Source organism: Esox lucius, chromosome 25 (genome assembly GCF_011004845.1).
Source record: "Esox lucius isolate fEsoLuc1 chromosome 25, fEsoLuc1.pri, whole genome shotgun sequence".
Classification (NCBI taxonomy): Eukaryota; Metazoa; Chordata; class Actinopteri; order Esociformes; family Esocidae; genus Esox; species Esox lucius.
The window spans coordinates 11,843,054-11,861,848 of NC_047593.1; the positions used below are offsets into that span (position 1 = coordinate 11,843,054).

Consider the following 18,795-nt stretch of genomic DNA (forward strand, 5'->3'; position numbering starts at 1 on the left):
GGAATACAGTCCTGACTGGATACCAATGGTTAGCTTTCTACGGTCAGATCTACTGTTTAATGTATACCTTGTTGTAAATGAGCAAATTAAATAAACTGCACCCGCTGTCAAAAGGGATATTACATTCGTGCCGAGTTAAAACACTGTTGCCTGTGGGTTTCTAGTCTTTTGAGGATCAAAAACAGAACGAGGGAATATAATGTGACTCACGCACACGTGCGTGAACCCTCAAAAATCTCAATCTCCATGGACAAAAAGCTTATTCTAAATTGTTTATTAACCTAAACAAATTAAATAACATATAGTACAAGGTGTCTTTGATTATAATAAAGTCTATTATTAACATTATTTAAATACAGTATCAGTTGTCATTGAGGGATTTTTCGGCAGCGTTAGAATTGTGGTCAACCAAATTCAAGTAGATATGAGGCCTGTCCTACATCATCATCATCATCACTGGAAACTGTAGAATGACATTAGTTCGAAAGGCTGCCTAGTTCAGCTTTACAATTTCTGCCACAATACTGACTGCTTCTTTGAGTTTAACAACACCAAGCTGTGCTTCTTGTCTCTTTAGGGTATTTTTGCTGGTAGATGAAACTCCATACCTGAGAAGATGTGAAAGGAAGAAAAGAAATAAAAAGGTTTCAAGAAAGGAAGTGTAGCGTATATGATCAAATTAAACACGGATAAATCTTCTACTGATCTAGTGTAGTCCTTGTATTCATAGTGTTGTTAGTTCATTTGAGAGTGGTTACTCATTCCATGGAGGGCCGATAAAATGGACACCAACTGAAAGGACCCCCCCCGAAAAAAAGAGCCCAGAGAGAATGAGTTTGTGCCCCATGCCACTTGCAGAACTGAAACAGTGTCACTTCATATGAATGTCAGCATTGACTGGAGAAAAAGGTTCCCACTTCCCACGCAGCCGTGCCTTTACCTTTTATAGATGGGGGGGGCAGGAAGGGAGTGAGGCTCAGTGGCTGCTGGGGAACTGTCCGTGCATGTTGATGGACTGCTGCAACTTTTCCTCTTTGGCCCTTCTGCTGTGGCAAAGCTGCACGCACGTACACACACACACGTACGTACACATGGGTCATAAATTCCAACATGAGAGCAGACACTTGGTACAGAGTAATTTGCATGAATTGTTCATTCCATTTTCTGGCTGGTTCAATGACTCCGGGCTAAGCCTCAGAAGGCGTGTAGCAACTAGCTTTACAGACCCACACAGTGTAGAATACCACTGCAGTTTTATCGTGCAACATTCTGACCATCCGCCATTTTATGGGCCTCAGGGGCAGGACGTGCATACAGTACTTTTAAACTAGTTTAAGTTCACTATTCCCTTCTGGTTCCGTCAACTCAGTTGGGATTACCGTTCTCTTCTCCATGAAGTTGGCCAGGAAGTCGTCGATCTCCGACTTGCCCTCCAGGAAGCTCTCGGCCATCTCCTCCGACTCCTCCTCGGCCTGGTGGGCCGCCACCTTCAGACGAGCCTGCAGGGCACTCAGACTGCAGCTCTGGAGGAGGACACAACGGGCTGGCTGAAAAAAAAACGTCTCTGGAAACAATGTCTGCTAGACTTTGAAAGGCTTCGTTCTATTTACATAATTGGTTAGGCAATTTCATTTGGAAAATGAGGGCAAAAATCAGTGCGGGCTAAGAGGCGTAACGTCCCGCCGATACTATTGCATGAATGTCAGTTTGCAAACATTTTATGTTTCGAAGAATCGAAATCTGACCGTCGAAATGCTCCGAAAATGAAGGAACTGAATTCATATCCGTGGTATACGGCCTGATATACCACAGCTATCAGCCAATCAGCATTCAGGAATCCAGTGAATAACGGGGATTTGAGAATGCAGGGCACAGCTGCCCTTATGATGTGAAGACTTATCACCTTCAGAATCGTCTTCAAATTATCCTCTCCACCATCCGTCGTCTTCTTAATTTTGTAATGACTCAGAAAACGTCCAGACATTTCAGTCCCAGACATCACATAAACCAACAACTGGCAATGGCCCATTCCCACACACATATCCTCAGACAAGAACTGTTCCCAGGAAACGACAGTCCTTCTGAGGCGTGAAATCATCCGTCGAGCGACACTTTACCTCGCTCAGCTCGTGCTGTCTCTGCATCTTCGTCTCGAAGGCCGATTTATTCTGGGTGAGCTGCTCATACTGGTGACACAACAAACGACCGGAAGCGTTAGCGTTTACATGACGCGTGCCTGGACAGTATGAAAATCACCGCACTCACCAAAGGTCACAAATATAATATAAACGTAATGGCTGTGCATCGAGGCAGTGTTTGTGTGCGAGGCTGCGCGCACGTGTGATGAGGGTTCCTCACCTTAAACAGCATCTCTTGTCTCTTGCCTTCCAGCTGAGGCTCCAGCTGAAGGTTCTTCTCTAGGAGACAGACAACCGGGGAGACAGGTTAAGTGGGTCTTCTAGGTACACAAAGCTAGATGAGGTCCGTGCACACGTCATGCCAAACAGTCATTTCACAACCTTCCCACATCAACTGACCCCGAGTCACTGTAGCTGTTACGAGTCCTCCGAAAGTGACATGTCAATCTAACTTGATTACCGCAGGTCTTAAAGAGCATATCCGTGACTCGCCTTTATCTTGCACGTGTGCCTTGCTAGAATGTGCGTCTGTCGTGTGTGTTTTGCCCGGGGGTCTCTTTTGCGTCAGACTTGCCCACAGCGACCACCGTCAGGGTGTAGGGAGAAGGGAGACTCACTCGCCATGTTCACAATGCTATTGACCAGCTCCTCCTTATCAGCGGTGACCCGTTTGAGCTGCGGCAGGCACGCGAAGAACTCCAGCAGCACGTCCTCCTGCTCGCTCAGGTCCTTCAGCTGGGACACACTGGGACAGAAACACAGGGGGGAACGTTCAGAACAGCCCAGAACCCGGACCTGCTTTGTGCCAACGTTCCACGGCTAGCGCTGTGTGTCGTACGGCCAAACGTTAGGTTCAGTAGCAGAAAACAACAGGACTTTACCATCCAGCCAACATTAAACATCCTAGATGCATCATTGGTTTCCTCTCACGAGTGGAAACGGATCATAACACATGTACAAGGATGAATGGATGTACCTCATTTCAGACAGTTCAGGGAAGGTGTCGGGAATCTCAGGCATCTTGTACATGTGTCCGTTCAGCCCAGCCTGTGAGATGAGAAAGCAGACAGACATGTAAAACAGGTGACCAAGTCCTCGTTCCATCACAGTGGTAATCTGGCGCAGCGTTGTAAAATGTGTCGCCACGAACGCGTCGCGTTGAGCGGTACCCCGGACGCAGCGCCCTAACGGAGCGGCCGCGCGGCTCACCTGCAAGTCGGCGGCTGGGACGGGGACAGGTAGGTCGGTGATGAGGCCATAGGCAGGAGCTGCTGCCCGGGTGGAGCCATGGGCGTGAGGAGCCTCTAACACGGGGTGGGGCATGGGGCCCAGAGTGGGGCCCGGGGGGAGAGGACTGTAATGGAAGCCCTGTGTTGGGTAGGGAGGCAGCCACGGCGGCTTGGACATGTTACTGCACCAATCAGAGAGGGAGGTAGAGGAGCCAATCAGAGTGAGAGGGGTAGAGGGTCCAGAGATACAGAAACACAGTAATTTCAAAATGTTCGTTTGTGGCAGAGAATGAGTGTTCGTGAAAAAATTTTTTTTTTACTGACTATGGGAAGCCAGTGGCACCAGTCAGAACCGGCGGACTCTTCCGGAACTCATCCAGGAGACTGTGGATGACCTTCCCCAGATCAGAATGCATTCCAAACTGACAACAGATTAACAGAGGCCCATTAGCTTTGCAACAAAACAAACTAGCAACAATAAAGACTTGTAGTCTGTCTCATATGACAAACATTTGGTTCACTAGTAACAATACATTCAAATAATATAAGATAATATATATAATATAATAATAATAATCGTCAAGATTATATAAAATCACAACCATTGCGATCCACAGAGTATTGCAGTAGACCTAACTGACATGACTTCTCGTAGATGCGTGGACTTACATTCGCAATGAGGGGACTGGTGACATTCGTGCCATTGTTGCTGTCTACTAGATGATGTCCAACAGGAGGATAAACGCTGACTACTGGTTTCTCCTGGGGAAACTGTGGTGGAAGCAAACTGCAGAAAGAGAGAGAAACTTGGTCTTGGCCTACACATCAAGTACCAGGCTCTAAAGACTAGTTGTTGCCACTGCCCAAAGTCCTCCTGGCTGTGTTGCAGATCAAGACGATACCTGACGATTACAGCTGCCAGTCTGATAACCAACCCCCACACCCCCCCCCCCCCCCCCCTCCACCCGGTTGTCCCTGTCCTTGTCCATCTGGTCATGCTTCTGACCTGGATTAGGTTTTATAGACTCTGGACATAGCCCAAATGCATTTACTAATTATTACAACTTGTACAAATGTTCACTCTGCAACAACCAGAAGAGGATTGGTCGCCCCTCTGAGCCTGGTTCCTCTCTAGATTTCTTCCTAAATTTCAGCCCCTCTAAGGTAGTTTTTCCTAGCCACTGTGCTTCAACATTGTTGTTGTTTGCTCCTTGAGGTTTCAGGCTAGGTGTTTTGTAAAAGCACTTTTTGACAACTGCTGATGTAAAAAGGTCTTTATAAATAAATGTGATTGATTGGTTACATTGATCAGGCGAGAAAGAAAATCTACAGGTCTGACATAGCCAAGCCAGGTAAGAGGAAGATTAACTTGGCTGTAAACAAATGGCAGTTGTAGCTACTGGGATTTGCTAAGGCATTTGTCACTGATAGAACAACAACCTTTAAACATGCTGGATATGCTAAATATGTACAGCTGTACCGTCACTCACATGTTGACGTTGATGGTGGAGTTGTTGACCGTGAAAGGTATTCTGTATTCCACATCTTTCTGAATCTCTGCCAAGCTGTAAAGAACAGCAGAAAATATTGGAACAAAGAAACAACGTACATGCTTTCTTTTTCGACGCTTTGAATATCTGCAAGACACCGTGAGAGAGGGGCAAAAAAGTAAATCCAAAATGTATGTAATTTAGCTTGCTGTGAAATAAGGGAATGCCGTCCGTTGTATACCCATATGTTTACTAGCTAATTTCGATGCCCGTTTTGACACCATACTAGAACTAAGGTTACAGAAGATTAGTCACAGTCAGGCTGAATTTATAGAAGAGAGCTTTGAGTCACGTAGACACCTAGTAGTAAACAAATACATAATACTTTAATCTGACCCACAGTTGTCACGTAACTGTCAATGTTTCGATGTGGGGAACTAGCTAGAAAGCTGCCCATCAAATCACCCGATACGCACTAGCTACAACAACTGGTTACAATGCTTAAAATAGTAGCAAATAGCTAAATTAGCTAGCTAGCATTACTATGGAGTACTGTAGTACCGACTTACCTGGAGTGGGCAGTTTTGAGTGACTCGATCTGCCTTTGTCTTTGTTGTTGCAAGCTATTGAGAGGTGGGAGAGGTCCTGAACCTTTGGATGAGGGGAAAAGCCAGTTCATCCTCTTCTGGCTGGGCTCGAGCTTGAACTTAATGATGTTAGCTAACTAATTAATAAATCAAAATCCAGCCTCAACAAAAACAGACTAGACGGGTAAGGAAACAACAGCCGAGATTTGGACAATGTTCACGAGCTCAGTACATGGACCTTCTAGCTAGCTAGCTGCACAGCAATGCCTTTCGGGATGGCATATCTTGGATGGTCAAATAAATTATATAACGACTCGGTGTCTCCTCTTGAAGCATTTATCCAAAATGAGCAATGTCATGCTTTGTATGCTTAGCTAGTAGCTGCTCAGAACACATACGGATATTGGGAACACAACAACCTTCCTCTCTGTGTATATGGGCATGAGCTTGATTAGGTTGTTTGCGTACTACGTCATCGAAAACCAGGAAACGAAACCAGCAAATATTTAAAGGGGAATTTAAATTAATATCTATACTGAAACAAAAACTTCATTAATTTTAATATAAAAGCAAATATAAAATAATTCGTGAAGGTATATTTTCCCCCCACATTCTCTGCATCAGAGCTGATAGGTCAAGACGCATACTTCAATGACGCCACCGTTTTTAGACAGTTTGTGCCCCATGATTTCTCGGTTTGGTATTGACTGCACAAATCTTTCCGATTGGGCAATTGGGGGAAATTCTACAACATTTAAGAACTGCATCCATTATTAGGTTGTCATTACTTCATTGTGTCATAGTATTATCTATCATTTAGCAATAAAAAAGTAAAACATGTATTATTTACTGAGATTCCAAATACACCTATTCAAGTTGGCTGTTTACTATGACTTACATGACTTAGACTGAAACAGCAAAAAAAACAATATGCGTTTCCCTGAAAATGGTAAAGACGAACAGCTTCCACTGTAAAAGCTATACTATAACAAATGTGCCATATGATACAAAATAATGAATTGGTTTGAAACAAAAGATCGTTTGCACTCCGGATAACATGAACACATTGTGCTCTGAAAAAAATAACACAGCCTACGTTTCAGGTGTACACAGCTACAACTGTAATAACGTAACATAATTATGCCTACTCACTTTTGCTAATTTGGTTCGGGGGGCGTGGAGTCCCGTGTCTTGTACTTTCCACTTGAAGCAATCTTCTTCAGAGTACGCTTGTCTTAATGAATTTGTCATAAAAGCTGTGTATTTTCGTCAAAAATTTGCTCATACAAATAGCTTAACATTGCCTTTATGGTTGTTACAGCGGGTTGAGATTTCAAGTTCGCACAGGTGCATGGGCTTGGCAGCCTGTGAGAACTAAAATATGATAGGATCATAGTTAGACTGTATAAAATAAGGAACTTTAAGACTCACTAGCGTGGCAAATCATGACAACCTTTCACATTCGAATGAGCAGTAGGTCGGACCAATCACCCTAACTTGGTCACCTTAACATTCGTACACAATGTGAACAGACCCTGTAAAATCTACAGCTCACACAACATGGGGACCAACACGTGGCATGTTTTTATATTTTCGTTCTGTTAAAATAGCATGGTGGATATGTTTTTGCTCTAAGATAAAGACTGCATAAACGTATCATTTGTGGTAAGCGGTGCTCCCTTTAATGGTTATATATTCCTTTAAATATTTTCTGAGGTGGTACGTGGTTTTAAGTGTTGCTAGGTTAAGCTAAAAAGACAACGACCGCTCAAAAACAGGCCAAAATGCCTGAGAACTAGCCAAACTTATGTTGATGAGAAACACACGATAATAGCATATAAAGACAGAAACGGCGCGGCCATGAAGTTCAGATATAAGCCCAAAACCCACCAACCGCGACCAACTAACTTTGACCCGTGACATAAAAGCCGGACAACTTGATTTTGAAGGCCATTAATGAGCAGCAACCCTTTCTTTTCAACAGTGTGACAAGCTCTACCACTCTGATCATATTCCCTCCCTCTATACTCCACCAGGAAGTAAAGAACGGTCATCAATAGCAGAGAGCAATGAAATAAATCATCACTCAAAGCTCGCTTCGCGCTCAGAAGGGAATATCGAGTCTCATCCTCGTGGGTTGCGAGACCAAACACTTTAGAAGCACATTCCTCAAGTTAACAACTATAGAAATGATCCCTGAAAGTATAGTCTTAACTGAAGACAGGGCGAGTGATGGTGGCCTTTGTCGGATCAGTCGTTCTCACTAACGGTTGGCACTGTATAAAAGACTAGACTATTGTAGAAACACGCGTGGCGTGCTAATTGTCTTAGTCCCTTGTCATCAATAGGTAACTGGTAAATAGTTTTGGTTCCATATTGTATTTCTTAACACAACAAATCTATGCTATAATCCACAAAACGTGACATGTCGTCTCACAACAGCAGTTCGCAAATGAGGGAGGTTTCAAAGGGTAATCATTCATTTTCAGATGACTGTCATTGGTTGAAATACTAATGCACGCGAGAAAAATATTCACATTGCGGCCCTTGTTTACAAATCACTGTTTGGGGGACACGGACATGTCGAAACCCATGGTAAGCTGCTGGCACTCACTACAAAACTGGAAATTACATACTTCAACTATGAATAAATTTGATACATGCATTCTAATAAATGTGAAAATGTCAAAAAATATATTTGTCATCCTGCTGAGAGTTAAATATTGGAACTAAATGTTATTGTGGGTCCTCCCTGCTAATGCAACCACTGCTTTATATTATGAATATTAATTTATAATACGTGTGGCATGTGTAAAGTGTTTGATATTACCTCATTATTGTGTCCCATGACATCTATCCACTACGCCAATCATTTGTAACCTCTGCTCAACCCTGTAACGCCAACTGTATCATATTTGATTAATGAGTTTCTGAGACCTCTACGTCATCAACATGATTAATACTTTCGCTGAATACCTTTTGTGTGCAATCTGATACATGTCTTCCCCCTGGTGGGTAGTCCGTGCACTGCAGGCAATTGCGGGCTTTTTGAATGCCCGATAAAAAATGTCTGCTTTTCATATAGCGACACACCCGTTTTTGTTTAGGAAGTCTTTAATAATTTTGAGAAGGTTACAGTAAGAATAGCATTTATATTGTTAGTAATATTTCAATATGAATATTTACTGTTGTTCCAGTTAAAAAGGGTTTCAATTTAAAAATATTAGCTTTTTCAGGCTACTGTTACCTCTGCTCACTTAAAATCCTATGTAACTTGGTCATATCTGTTCATGTGTCCCACTATATTTCTGTTTTTTCGCAATATAACATTTGTTCCGTGTATCTTCCGCTCTTGACTTAAGCCTTTGTCCGTACATAGATGAAGGAGGAACTCATACAGACAGAGCCATTGAAGGAATATGGCCACAGTTATATTATTGAACATATGAAAGAACTAACCACTCTGAACATATTCCCTCCCTCAATGCTCCATAAAGAAGCAAAGAACGGTCATCAATGGCAGAGAGCATATGAACTGAATCATTACTCAAAGCCCGTTTCGCGCTCAGAAGGGAATATCTTATCTCTTCATCGTGGGTAGCGAGACCAAACACTTTAGAAGCACATTTCTCAAGTCAGAAACTATAGAAATGATCCCTGAAAGTATAGTCTTAACTTTACGACGGGCGAAGAAGAGGAGCCTATTTGAAGACAGGTGTTTCCACTGACGGTTGGATAAAATTATAACTTGTCGCTTAAACTTTATTTAATATAAACAATAGACTTTTTCATAGACACAATATATATGATAAAAATAAATTCAAACTAATGCATTTATAGATAGAAATGCTATACCTTCTGTGAATATATTTACCCACAATGCTTTGCAGGTGAAAATGACCACGTCACCACCGATTGAGTAAGAGATACTTTTGAGGAGATGGTCAACAAAATGGAGTGGTTTTCAGGCTATTTCCTGTAACAAACCTTCACTGATTACGTGAACAAGGAGCAGAACATTATACACACTTTTCCAAGATTTGAGTTATGGATTTTTTCCCCCTCAGTAATGTGGTAATTAATCGACCATCACTGGGTGGACGTTTTATCCAAACCCCGCATTATTTACTAGAGCGTTTCACATCTCTTCTTTTCTATGTACTTATTTGCCATTAAAAAAATCCCTATTGAAAAACGTTTGCAAAAATAAGCGTGGATTTGTGTATTCTTTTTGCTACATTTTGGTCTGCACAATAATTGCAACCAACTTCAGACAGCATGATATTTAGACAGGGGAATAGATTGATATACGCACTGGTGCGTCTGGGAAAACGTCCGCATTCATAATAACGCATTCCCGTTTGGTTTGGTTCCACACTTTCAATGAATCGTGCGCGAAACCATACATTGCTTTTCCGAATTAACGGCACATTATTCAAAAGTTACGAAGAAAACACAATTTTATAACAGAAACAATTATACTTTAAATGTGTGGACCTGTCAAATCTTTACTGAGTCTTTAAGTCTAGTAAAGGCTATCTGAACTAAAACGATAGGAATCCGGGTCTCGTGTATCAGAAATAAATATACGGCTAAACCATTATGGTCATTTCTCCTGATAAGATATATCAATATGAATCTTTGTTATATAGTGTTCGTAAATATACGCACAGCCATGATAGTGTGTACGTAGTCCACAATGTCCGTACAAAGTGTAGCCTAGATATGAAAAATATATTTGTAAAACGTGTGAATGAAATTTTAAGGATGATCGCAAAGTATTGTCTCGACTTAATTGTTCTTGTTACCAATTCGACCAATGTTTAATTTAGCATTCTATTTTACCCAGTGCGTTTGCCAAAAACGTTCTACAACCGGATGCAGTTTAATACTTGGTGAAATATAACAGACATGCCATTCCCCGGCACATTCAAGTGCAATCCACCTTATGGTTTCTTTCCGCCAGCACTTGACACCATGCCGTGCAGGCATTGATTTGATAAAAAAAATAAAGCGTTTTAACACTACGTTAGTTTTATTTAGATGATCGGGACTTGTTGACATATATACGTCTGAGATACTTTGTTTAATAGTGTAAACGGATGAAAATAGTAATTGTGTCACCTTAAGTAAGGTGGACCCTTTCAACAGATCCTCTGTACCTGCATCTACCGAGGTCGAAGGAAGATGTCTCACTACTGTCATAGCAATTATGCAAAGCAAACTATATTTTTCTTTTTAAAATCTTTATTCATGCATTCGTTGCACTTTTCTTTTTGTTCTGTCAAGATCTTTTCACACCAACCATACAATTCACCACTGGGGGAATCGTGAAAAAATATGTGACACATTTTTCTATGATGCAATAAGCAGAGTCAAATACTTGGGAGTTAATATTCAGAGGGAAATAATAACATAAAAAAACTGATTATAATTCTTGTATAGAATTAAATCACATGCATAGCCGATAGCTCATAATATTGCTATTAAGAGCTATACTGCAAACCGATTAGGAAATTGTTTTTACAGATACTGGATGTGTAGCAAAAAGGCACAACAACATTATATACTTCTCTCTCACCTCAAACATGCTGCTCTTAACGATTATAAATATAATATTCAACAGACAAGCAAATTGGAGTCTTATTATAGAATAGATTTTAGCTCTCACTCCACCTGTTTCATCTCTCCCCCGGTCTCTGCCACTGCTTGTCTGTCCTTTTTTCTCTCTCATTTGGTACATCACAGATTACGAGCATTTTCATAACATATGTTCTTTATTGGTTTACCCGCTGGCTAAACATGCAGCTGAATATACCTATGCAAGTAGGCCTATGTAAACTGTGCATCATAAAGGCTTCGTAAAAAAATACACAATAAAGACAGGATTCTCTACCATGTCCCCTACACTTCTCTTATCAGTAAAGGCATTTAAAACAGTTACTTTATTTGGACCATGCATACTAACTGTAATTCAAGTAACACATTTAACAAACGTTATTGTAGCATGGGAGTTTTACCATAAACTGTTCCATATTATGGTTAATCAATGATTAATTACAACTGTTTGTTGTGCTTTTTGTCATTTTAGTGCATTTAATGCTTAAATAGTATATGTTGCAGGCTATACACTTCTGCCCTACTAAAAGTTGGGATCCACATTCATTAAGGAATTGATCCATGATTGGATAAGCTGGACAACGGAAACCAATGAAATGTCTCTTGCAAGACGTCAGCTTTGCCGCATGCTACCGTCTGGGGTTGATGACCTATCAGAATGTAGAACCATACAGAACTACAACGGTCTCCCATTTGTAGTTGACAGAATCCTCCATCTTCCAGCATCATCCATCTCTCCTCTTCTCCTCAGGCTCTTCTTCCTGTCCTTCTCTTCTTTACATTTTAGACCTTCTCCTGGAACCTTCTCCGGAGCTGGCGGACATGTTTCCCGGCCTCAACGCGCACGCAGCTGGGAAAGGGCAAGTGGTGTCTGTTGTTCACCTGGTACAAGACGACAACGGCACCATCAATCGGGACATACAGCCTGGGTGCAGGGGATAGGTTAATACCTGTGCTCATCCATGTGCTGCCCACCTACCAAATCCTATAGCCATCGTTTGGCACAGCTGGGAAGGAAACACACTGATGACCAGGAACCAGGCTATATTTGGTGTTACAACACTGTGTCGTAGCAAATGTTCGGAGTTACGTAAAGGCCTCATTAACCCTTTATTCCGGTATGAACTTTCACCTATTTTACCCGTTGTGCTTCTCTGTCCATACATGCATCCCGATATTTGGGTTAGTGGGGTGGCAGACAGAGAGTCTCCACTCTCTGTATACTAATGAGATTACTGTATGTCCAACATAAGTACATGTTGCCTTTAGACATGCGCTGATGCCAGAGGGGACAGCCGTTCAGGCGTCACGTTCAATGAGAACAGGTAAAAGGCCATAGGTCATAGATGTGATATAAGAGATGAGTGGATTATGGGTAATACTTATCTGCTAGCCAGCTCCTTCTTCATACATGACTTGAAGGAGGTGAATCGCTCTGCAGTTTTGAAGCCCTGGGGTTAGTGAGTGGAAACGTGAAAGAAAGAGATATTGGGAAAGAGAGAGAGAAGACGGAAAGAGGGGACATTGAGAGGGAGGCTGTTAGTTACATAGGAAGCCAAGACAGTGAAGCCAAGAGTGAAGAACAGTAACAGTTAAGTCAGGAGGTATAAGTCGCCATGCATAAGAAATCAACTAATCACTGCATTAAGATAGACCTAAGTGGTGTTAAATTAGAATACATTCATAAAATGTCCCTGGTCACGGACAGGGTCTGTTTCGGACAAACGCTGTAACTCTTGTACCACCAGAGGGCAGTCAAACACCTTCAAAAGTGTAGTGAAAGCAGACCCATGTCACTTATAACACCTTCACGTAACTGTAACTAGATTTGCTCTAGATAAAGACCTCACAACTGCCGCCACTTTTATGGTTGTCGACAAAAATTAATGGTCAAAGCCCAGATTCAAATTACACTGGCCAAGTGTAGCGTAAAATTAAATGTGAGCATGTAAAATCTCTACTGTGGTATGAACTAGATCATTCCGTCTTTCCCCTGCAATCCAACTTTCTCCCTACCCATCACTCTTCATCTTTCTTTTCCCCTAGTTCATTCCTCTCGCTGTCTCTCAAACCCTTCTCTTCCTCCCTTTCCTGTTATGTGATCCTTCTAGCCATTCACCCCCCCCCACTCCTCCCCCCCTTCCTGTACCCTCCCTCCGCGGTGCAGTCGGTCCTTCATGATGCCGATGAACTCTTTGTAGCTCAGCTGGTCATCGTGGTCCACGTCGAAGATCTTGAAGATGGTGTTGACCAGGTGACGTGTCAACTTCAGGCCTGTGGCCACGTACACGGCCCGCGCAAACTCATCTTGGGGGGGGTGAAAAAGGCGAAAAAGGAAAAATACAGAGGGTAAGAAAGGATGGAGGGGGATAGATAAAAAAAAGTAACCCACAGAAATGATAAAAAAAAGACTGACTGAAGACCGCTGAGTGACGGAGAACTCCTAAAAAAAAGGCTTACCTTGGCCAATTGAGCGACTGGCAAAGTTGTACATCTGCATGGCAATAGCAAAGTCCTCCAGGTTGTTGAGGAACTGGAAGAAGGACCGGAACTCATCGAATGTGATTCCCTGTGCAGGGAATATGATGGAGGGACCGTTCAGGTGTGACAAACAGAGTGCTGGTCAACATGACCACAGTGACGGACAGTTCAGATTCAATCTCAAACCCAATTGGCGGTGATGGTATGATCAGGTGACCTTTGACCCATGCAACTTTGACCCCCTTGACAAGCCCCGTTATTTATAGTGGGTGCGTTCCAGGTCGTCTTTTTCACGCTGCACATTAGATAAGATCATCTATGGAGAGCCAAACACAGATTTATAATTCCTTCCTGAGCCGCTTCACACTTTAACAAAGAATTAACCAGGGGTGGGAGTCGGTAAACATTCCAAAAGCGTGCCTGATACCTGTTCGATTCACTTACATACATACATCTGCCATACAGACAACCCGATAGGGATTCTCTGGTGAGCCCAAAATCAGGCAGTTGTTTGTCATCCTGATGTTAAATCTCCCCATGTAACTGTCTTTCAGAAAGCCGTTAGCTGACACGGGCGGCCTGCTGCTAGGACTGCCTGACAAGCCGCAGTTTTTCGTGTGCGACGACAGACAGGCAAGTGTTGAACCGACTAACCCACTAGGACCCCGAGGGAGATAAGGGACGTGTAATGATGGGGAAAATTCCTTAGACAAACAGGGAGCTCTAGTCGCTTTGGTGCCTCTGTGCGTCTGTGCCCGCGAGCACGTGCGCGTCCGTCTACCCGTCCGTCCGCGCCGTAAAACAAAGCCTTTCGGGGGCGAGCGGGCCTATCTGCTCTGTCCTCTTTAGATGCCCCGTGAACCTGATACGTCCAATGCAAACAGAGAGGAGGCGGCCACCTCGCTGATGCCTATAGACAGGCCCAGGGAGGACTAAACACCACTATTGGCGCTCACCGGAGCATGCCGCTACCTCCTGTGTAACCTCGGGATCCGAACTACAGAGGACTCCGCTCGGCTAGCTCAATGGAACGACTAGCACTAACTAGATGTCCACAGGCCGCACACCACAAACAAGCGCGCGTCTTACCAAACACGACAATCACTGACTAAACTGTTTATTTTTTCAAGTAAGTGGGTTTTTCGAGTTAAAAATATAAAAAGGTCACGATAATAAATCACGTCGCTATAACAACTGCGGAACGCTACAACGTGACGACGAAACCGTCCTGAGGGTGCTGACCGCAACGCCGAGCCAGAATGATTTGACGCTGCGTAAGACTTGCACTCGGGGGGCGACTGAGAAAAAAAAAACAACGGTTGCCAATTCACCATGAGTCAAAACAACCGTCAGTTAAAGGAATGAAGAAAAGATGCCTGGTGAGACAAAAGGTGAAGATGATTATTTTCATTATCAGGGACCAACCTTTTGTCTCTTCCAGAGCGTGGTAAGGGAAAACACAGAAAAGATTGTTGCATGAACACCAGGAGAAAAACACAGTAAAACCTCATTTGAAAGTTCATGCAACCCCTAGTCGGTTAAACAACCTTGTGAGTTTTAGGAGCAAAGTGCAGTGTGGACACAAAAGTGTACGAGGCCTGGCTGCGAGGTGTGCTGATGTGTGACCAAACTGACAGATCCATGCAGCTCAACACACTATCACGCATTGATCTGCAATTAAGGGACGAAAAGGGTGGCATAATATGATGACGATCGATCATGAAAGGCAACACAGAAAAACAGAGGAATCATCAAGAAAATAACCCTTTAACCAAACGCAACTCGGGGGAAGGAGCGAGAAAACGTCCCTTTAAGCTCCCAAGTCAAATCTCTGCCCTAACGCTTCAGGCACGCAACAAAGTGGTACCTAACTAGAAGCCTTTTAGTACACAGCGCGGACGCTGCATGTCAATCAATTCGTCAGCCGTGTCACCCGTGCAAGTAGAAGACAATGGGGCTGGTGGCACTGAGAGCCGGCGAGCCCCTTCAGTGGATGGGAAGAGTGCTGGTCTGTAATATTACACCTCCCTTTACAACCGGTGGTGTCATATGTAAGTGTCAGCTGTAACATATTTGTTATCTTTAGCTGATCTAGGCAATGGACCAGTGATGCGTTCAGGTGTGGAGGCGAATGCCCGGAGCCTAGAGGGTAGGGACACCATTATAGAGGATTGGGGGGGGTGGGGGCAGGAAGGGCTGGGAGAGGAGTGGGGTGTTGGGAGCGGTGGAGGAGGGGAGCTATGTTTTGGGGGAGAGTTGGAGGAGTTTTGGGGGGAGAGATGGAGGAGGTGAATTTGGTCATGTAGTTGGGTTGAATGGGTGATGGACCGAGGGGTCATGCAAGGAGTGTTTCAGGGATTGAGGAGGCGAGAGGACACAGGAGGAGTTTTGGGGGGTGGATCTGTTTTGAGAGTCCTTAGATAACCAACCTACATTTATAACATTTCAGCTTTTGTGAACACATTTCTTTAGTCTTAATAATATGAAAATGTCTGACTTCAAGGTGAGTGTCTGATGTCGATATACGTGATGAAAAAATACGAAAATTGGCCCAACTGGAGTGACAACGTTTTCCTCAAACACTGACAAATATGTATGTCGCACCTCTACAGAATTAGAATGGGAAACCTGAAGCTTGGATTGCTTGACAACATTAAGCTGCTGTTTTGGATTGAGGTTCTAGGTGTAGGTTCCGAGAGAGTTCTAGAAATTCCTGTTGGTGTCTGTACCTTGTCGTCAGGAATACTCTGACGAACGTTGTCCAGGTAGCTGCTGATGTTCTCCACGTTGGTATAGCGCAGCAGTATTCGGGCAAAGTCCTCTTCGCTGATGGTGGTCATGCCTTTAGAGTAGGTCAGGAACTCTATCTCCAGCACCTCTGTCTGAAGGTTGTCCATGAACCTGGGGTAGGTGTGTGTTTGTGTGTGCGTGTGTGTGAGCGAGAGATTGTGGTAGAGAAAGAGAGGGTTATAAAGTATGGCATGTATACATGGGAGAGGAGCACATTCAGGAAATTCGGTGTCGCGTATGAGATAACAAATGAATAGCTACTAAACACATTACCCATAAGGCTCCATTCCCTTTAATAAATGAATCTCCAAAATGATACCTGTAAAAGTCGTCAAAGGTCAGCTCCGCCTTTCCCTTCTTCCCAAAGAAGTGCACCAGCAGCGTGGTGTCAATCATCATGCCCTCTTCCGCGCGCTGACATCCGATTGGCCAGACAGCGGCAGAAGGGGCGGAGAGAAAAGAAAAGAACAACGTAGTGACTGACTTACTAAACGCTCTCTGATTGGGAGAGGAGGGAGGGACCAGACCAAGTGAGCAGGGTCATCGATCCAAGGTGGCAGCCGTTGAGCCGAACAGCCAGTCAGTTGCATATGTATACATCAACAGGCCAACAATAGTAATTATATCAGTCAATCAATCAGCGTTAAGAAGAGTTCAAACTTGAGTTGTAAAAATCTGGGAACTATCCTAAAAATCTATGTTTTTCCAAAACTCCTTTTGGAGTATCATGTATTTCCTGCTTATTGCTGCCTTGGTTTGGGAATCTTGGAACCAGGGTTTCCGAGACATTTGGGAGAGTTACCTGACAGGTGTCAGTAGATACAGTATATCGGCTTAGCACTAAATGCTCCACATGGTGTGTGGATTAGTTCCGTCTCTCTGCAGCGCCGACTGATATAAAGAGCCACGGACTTCTGTGCTAGAGGCCAACTGGACAGTGCCACACAGACAGGTACCACTACAAACACACAGACAGGTACCACTACAAACACACAGACAGGTACCACTACAAACACACAGACAGACAGACACAGAGACATGCCAGTAGACGCACGCAAAGTATAAACGGGAAGAAACAGACAGTGGGCGAAGACAGGCGACCAACAGTAAGCCGACACACAAACACACGGTTGGCCACCACGCGTCATGCATCTCCGTGCCAACGGCCAAATGCCACGTGCAGACGACCACGGCGGCGAAGAAAACCCGGGCGCAACAGAAATGTGCACAATATGACCAGGATTCCACCGTTTTTCTAAAAGAATGTAACAGAATCTCAGGTGTGTCTTGGGGTATAATTAGACATTCTTTCAGGGTTTCTCTTCTTTCTAAACCATTCTCACTACGTAGACTTCTCCTTTCCCCCTTTTTTTTCCTGCTGTGGCTTTGTAAGCGATCTGGGATATTCGAAACCAATTGGGCGGATTTGGGGTGTTTATGTATTTACTGTGGCTTTGTAATCCGCTGTTTAACACTACCCTAATCCTGGAGAGGGAACATTCCGGAAAAGGGGAAAGGAGGAGGAAGGAGGGAATTTGTGTGAGTTCGGGGGGAACGGGGAGGTGAAGGTGTGTGTGTGGCGGGGCGTGTGTGAGGTGGTGGTGGTTTGAGGGTGTAGGTGTGTGTGTGTGTGTGGCGGAGGGGCGTGTGTGTGTGTCCAAATGTGTTTAGGTTTGTGTGATGGTGGGGTGAGAGAGAGTGAATGTGTGTATGTGAATGCAGGAGAGGATGGTTCAGAAAAAGGTGTTTATATAACTGGGGTTTATCACATAATAGCAGTTAGAGGCCAAAACCAAAGGAACCTTGTCAGAGAGTGTCCAAGAGAGGACTACACCGATCGATTGGTCAAAAGACCCATTCAACCAATGGGCTTTGTCCTTCTCCCCGCCATGCCTCCCGCCCCTTACCCCAATCCAGCCAATCCGGCGCCATGCTTAAGGTAGAGTGTGTCTCTCCTACTATTCTTCTCCATAAGCGGAGATGGAGGCGCATTCAGCCACGTTCAGATGAAACAGTCGCACCACGATGCAGCACATCGAATTAGCCAGTTGTTGCTGCGTTGCCAGGGTTCAGTCAACGTGATCCAGGACCAGGCTAGCGTCTAATACCTTTAGTCTAAAGTCCTAATCCGACAGGGACGAGTCACGTAAAAAAAAAAAAAAAGAATTCAAAAGAAAAGACAATTCAAAGACGAGACAGGAAAGAGCTGTGGCGGTTCCATTTGACGAACCGTACAGAAGCACATCACCGAAGCCTAGCCAGATGTTTTCTGGGAGTGTCCCCCCCCCCCCCCACCGAAATGAAAATGGACCCCCCCAGGGATAGAATTAAAAACAATACCGTGGAAAGATAATGAGGGGTAAGGACAGGTCTGTTAAACACGCCGAAGCCTACGGGGAGGAGCCCAGCTCCCTCAAAGGAACACCGGGGCGACCCGCTGAAGAGCTTGACGTCACGCTAA

The 18,795-nt window shown here is 44.0% G+C and overlaps 2 protein-coding genes and 2 non-coding genes across 14 annotated transcripts in view; all 4 read right to left on the reverse strand.

Moving 5' to 3' along the window:
• Window positions 1–258: 258 nt before the first annotated feature.
• On the reverse strand, window positions 259–5,897 carry vps37a (VPS37A subunit of ESCRT-I). Of its 2 annotated transcripts, none has more exons than XM_010888455.4 (12): window positions 5,427–5,897; window positions 4,858–4,932; window positions 4,037–4,154; window positions 3,692–3,789; window positions 3,348–3,549; window positions 3,115–3,185; window positions 2,756–2,883; window positions 2,359–2,417; window positions 2,118–2,186; window positions 1,380–1,547; window positions 941–1,057; window positions 259–608 (listed from the first exon to the last, which is right to left on the reverse strand). In XM_010888455.4, exons 1-11 carry the CDS (start codon window positions 5,534–5,536, stop codon window positions 977–979), a joined length of 1,179 nt encoding a protein of 392 aa, XP_010886757.2. In that variant the 5' UTR covers window positions 5,537–5,897; the 3' UTR covers window positions 259–608; window positions 941–976. The 2 variants fall into 2 exon arrangements, with proteins under 2 accessions (XP_010886757.2, XP_010886758.2); XM_010888456.4 differs by having other exon boundaries at window positions 1,380–1,523; window positions 5,427–5,894.
• A 1,544-nt stretch (window positions 5,898–7,441) lies between these two features.
• Window positions 7,442–7,656, reverse strand: LOC114830704. Its single transcript, XR_003778135.2, has one exon. It is a non-coding gene; the product is annotated as a small nucleolar RNA U3 (small nucleolar RNA).
• Window positions 7,657–8,901: 1,245 nt separating this feature from the next.
• Window positions 8,902–9,117, reverse strand: LOC114830703. The gene has a single exon (XR_003778134.1). It is a non-coding gene; the product is annotated as a small nucleolar RNA U3 (small nucleolar RNA).
• A 1,555-nt stretch (window positions 9,118–10,672) lies between these two features.
• The window catches only part of micu3a (mitochondrial calcium uptake family, member 3a), a 33,980-nt gene continuing 25,857 nt past the window's right edge, over window positions 10,673–18,795 (reverse strand). For 3 of the 10 annotated variants that reach the window (XM_034291129.1, XM_034291130.1, XM_010888454.5), the window contains 6 exons: window positions 16,654–16,748; window positions 16,274–16,445; window positions 14,970–14,978; window positions 13,524–13,632; window positions 13,213–13,370; window positions 10,673–11,945 (listed from right to left, as the gene is read on the reverse strand). In XM_034291129.1, coding sequence (XP_034147020.1) covers window positions 11,847–11,945; window positions 13,213–13,370; window positions 13,524–13,632; window positions 14,970–14,978; window positions 16,274–16,445; window positions 16,654–16,748 — 642 coding nt within the window. In that variant the 3' untranslated portion in view covers window positions 10,673–11,846. Of the gene's footprint in view, window positions 12,515–13,212; window positions 13,371–13,523; window positions 13,633–14,969; window positions 14,979–16,273; window positions 16,446–16,653; window positions 16,749–18,795 lie in introns of all 10 variants that reach the window. The other 7 variants (XM_034291132.1, XM_034291131.1, XM_029118305.2 and 4 more) reach the window with 5 other exon arrangements.

Coding starts and splice junctions, on each gene's coding strand:
- vps37a (XM_010888455.4), bottom strand. CDS start 5,536: ATGAACTGGCTTTTCCCCTCATCCAAAGGTTCAGGACCTCTCCCACCT. Junction 4,933..5,426: donor CTCAAAACTGCCCACTCCAG/GTAAGTCGGTAC, acceptor TGTTCTTTACAG/CTTGGCAGAGATTCAGAAAG. Junction 3,790..4,036: donor CCAGTCCCCTCATTGCGAAT/GTAAGTCCACGC, acceptor ATCTGTTGTCAG/TTTGGAATGCATTCTGATCT.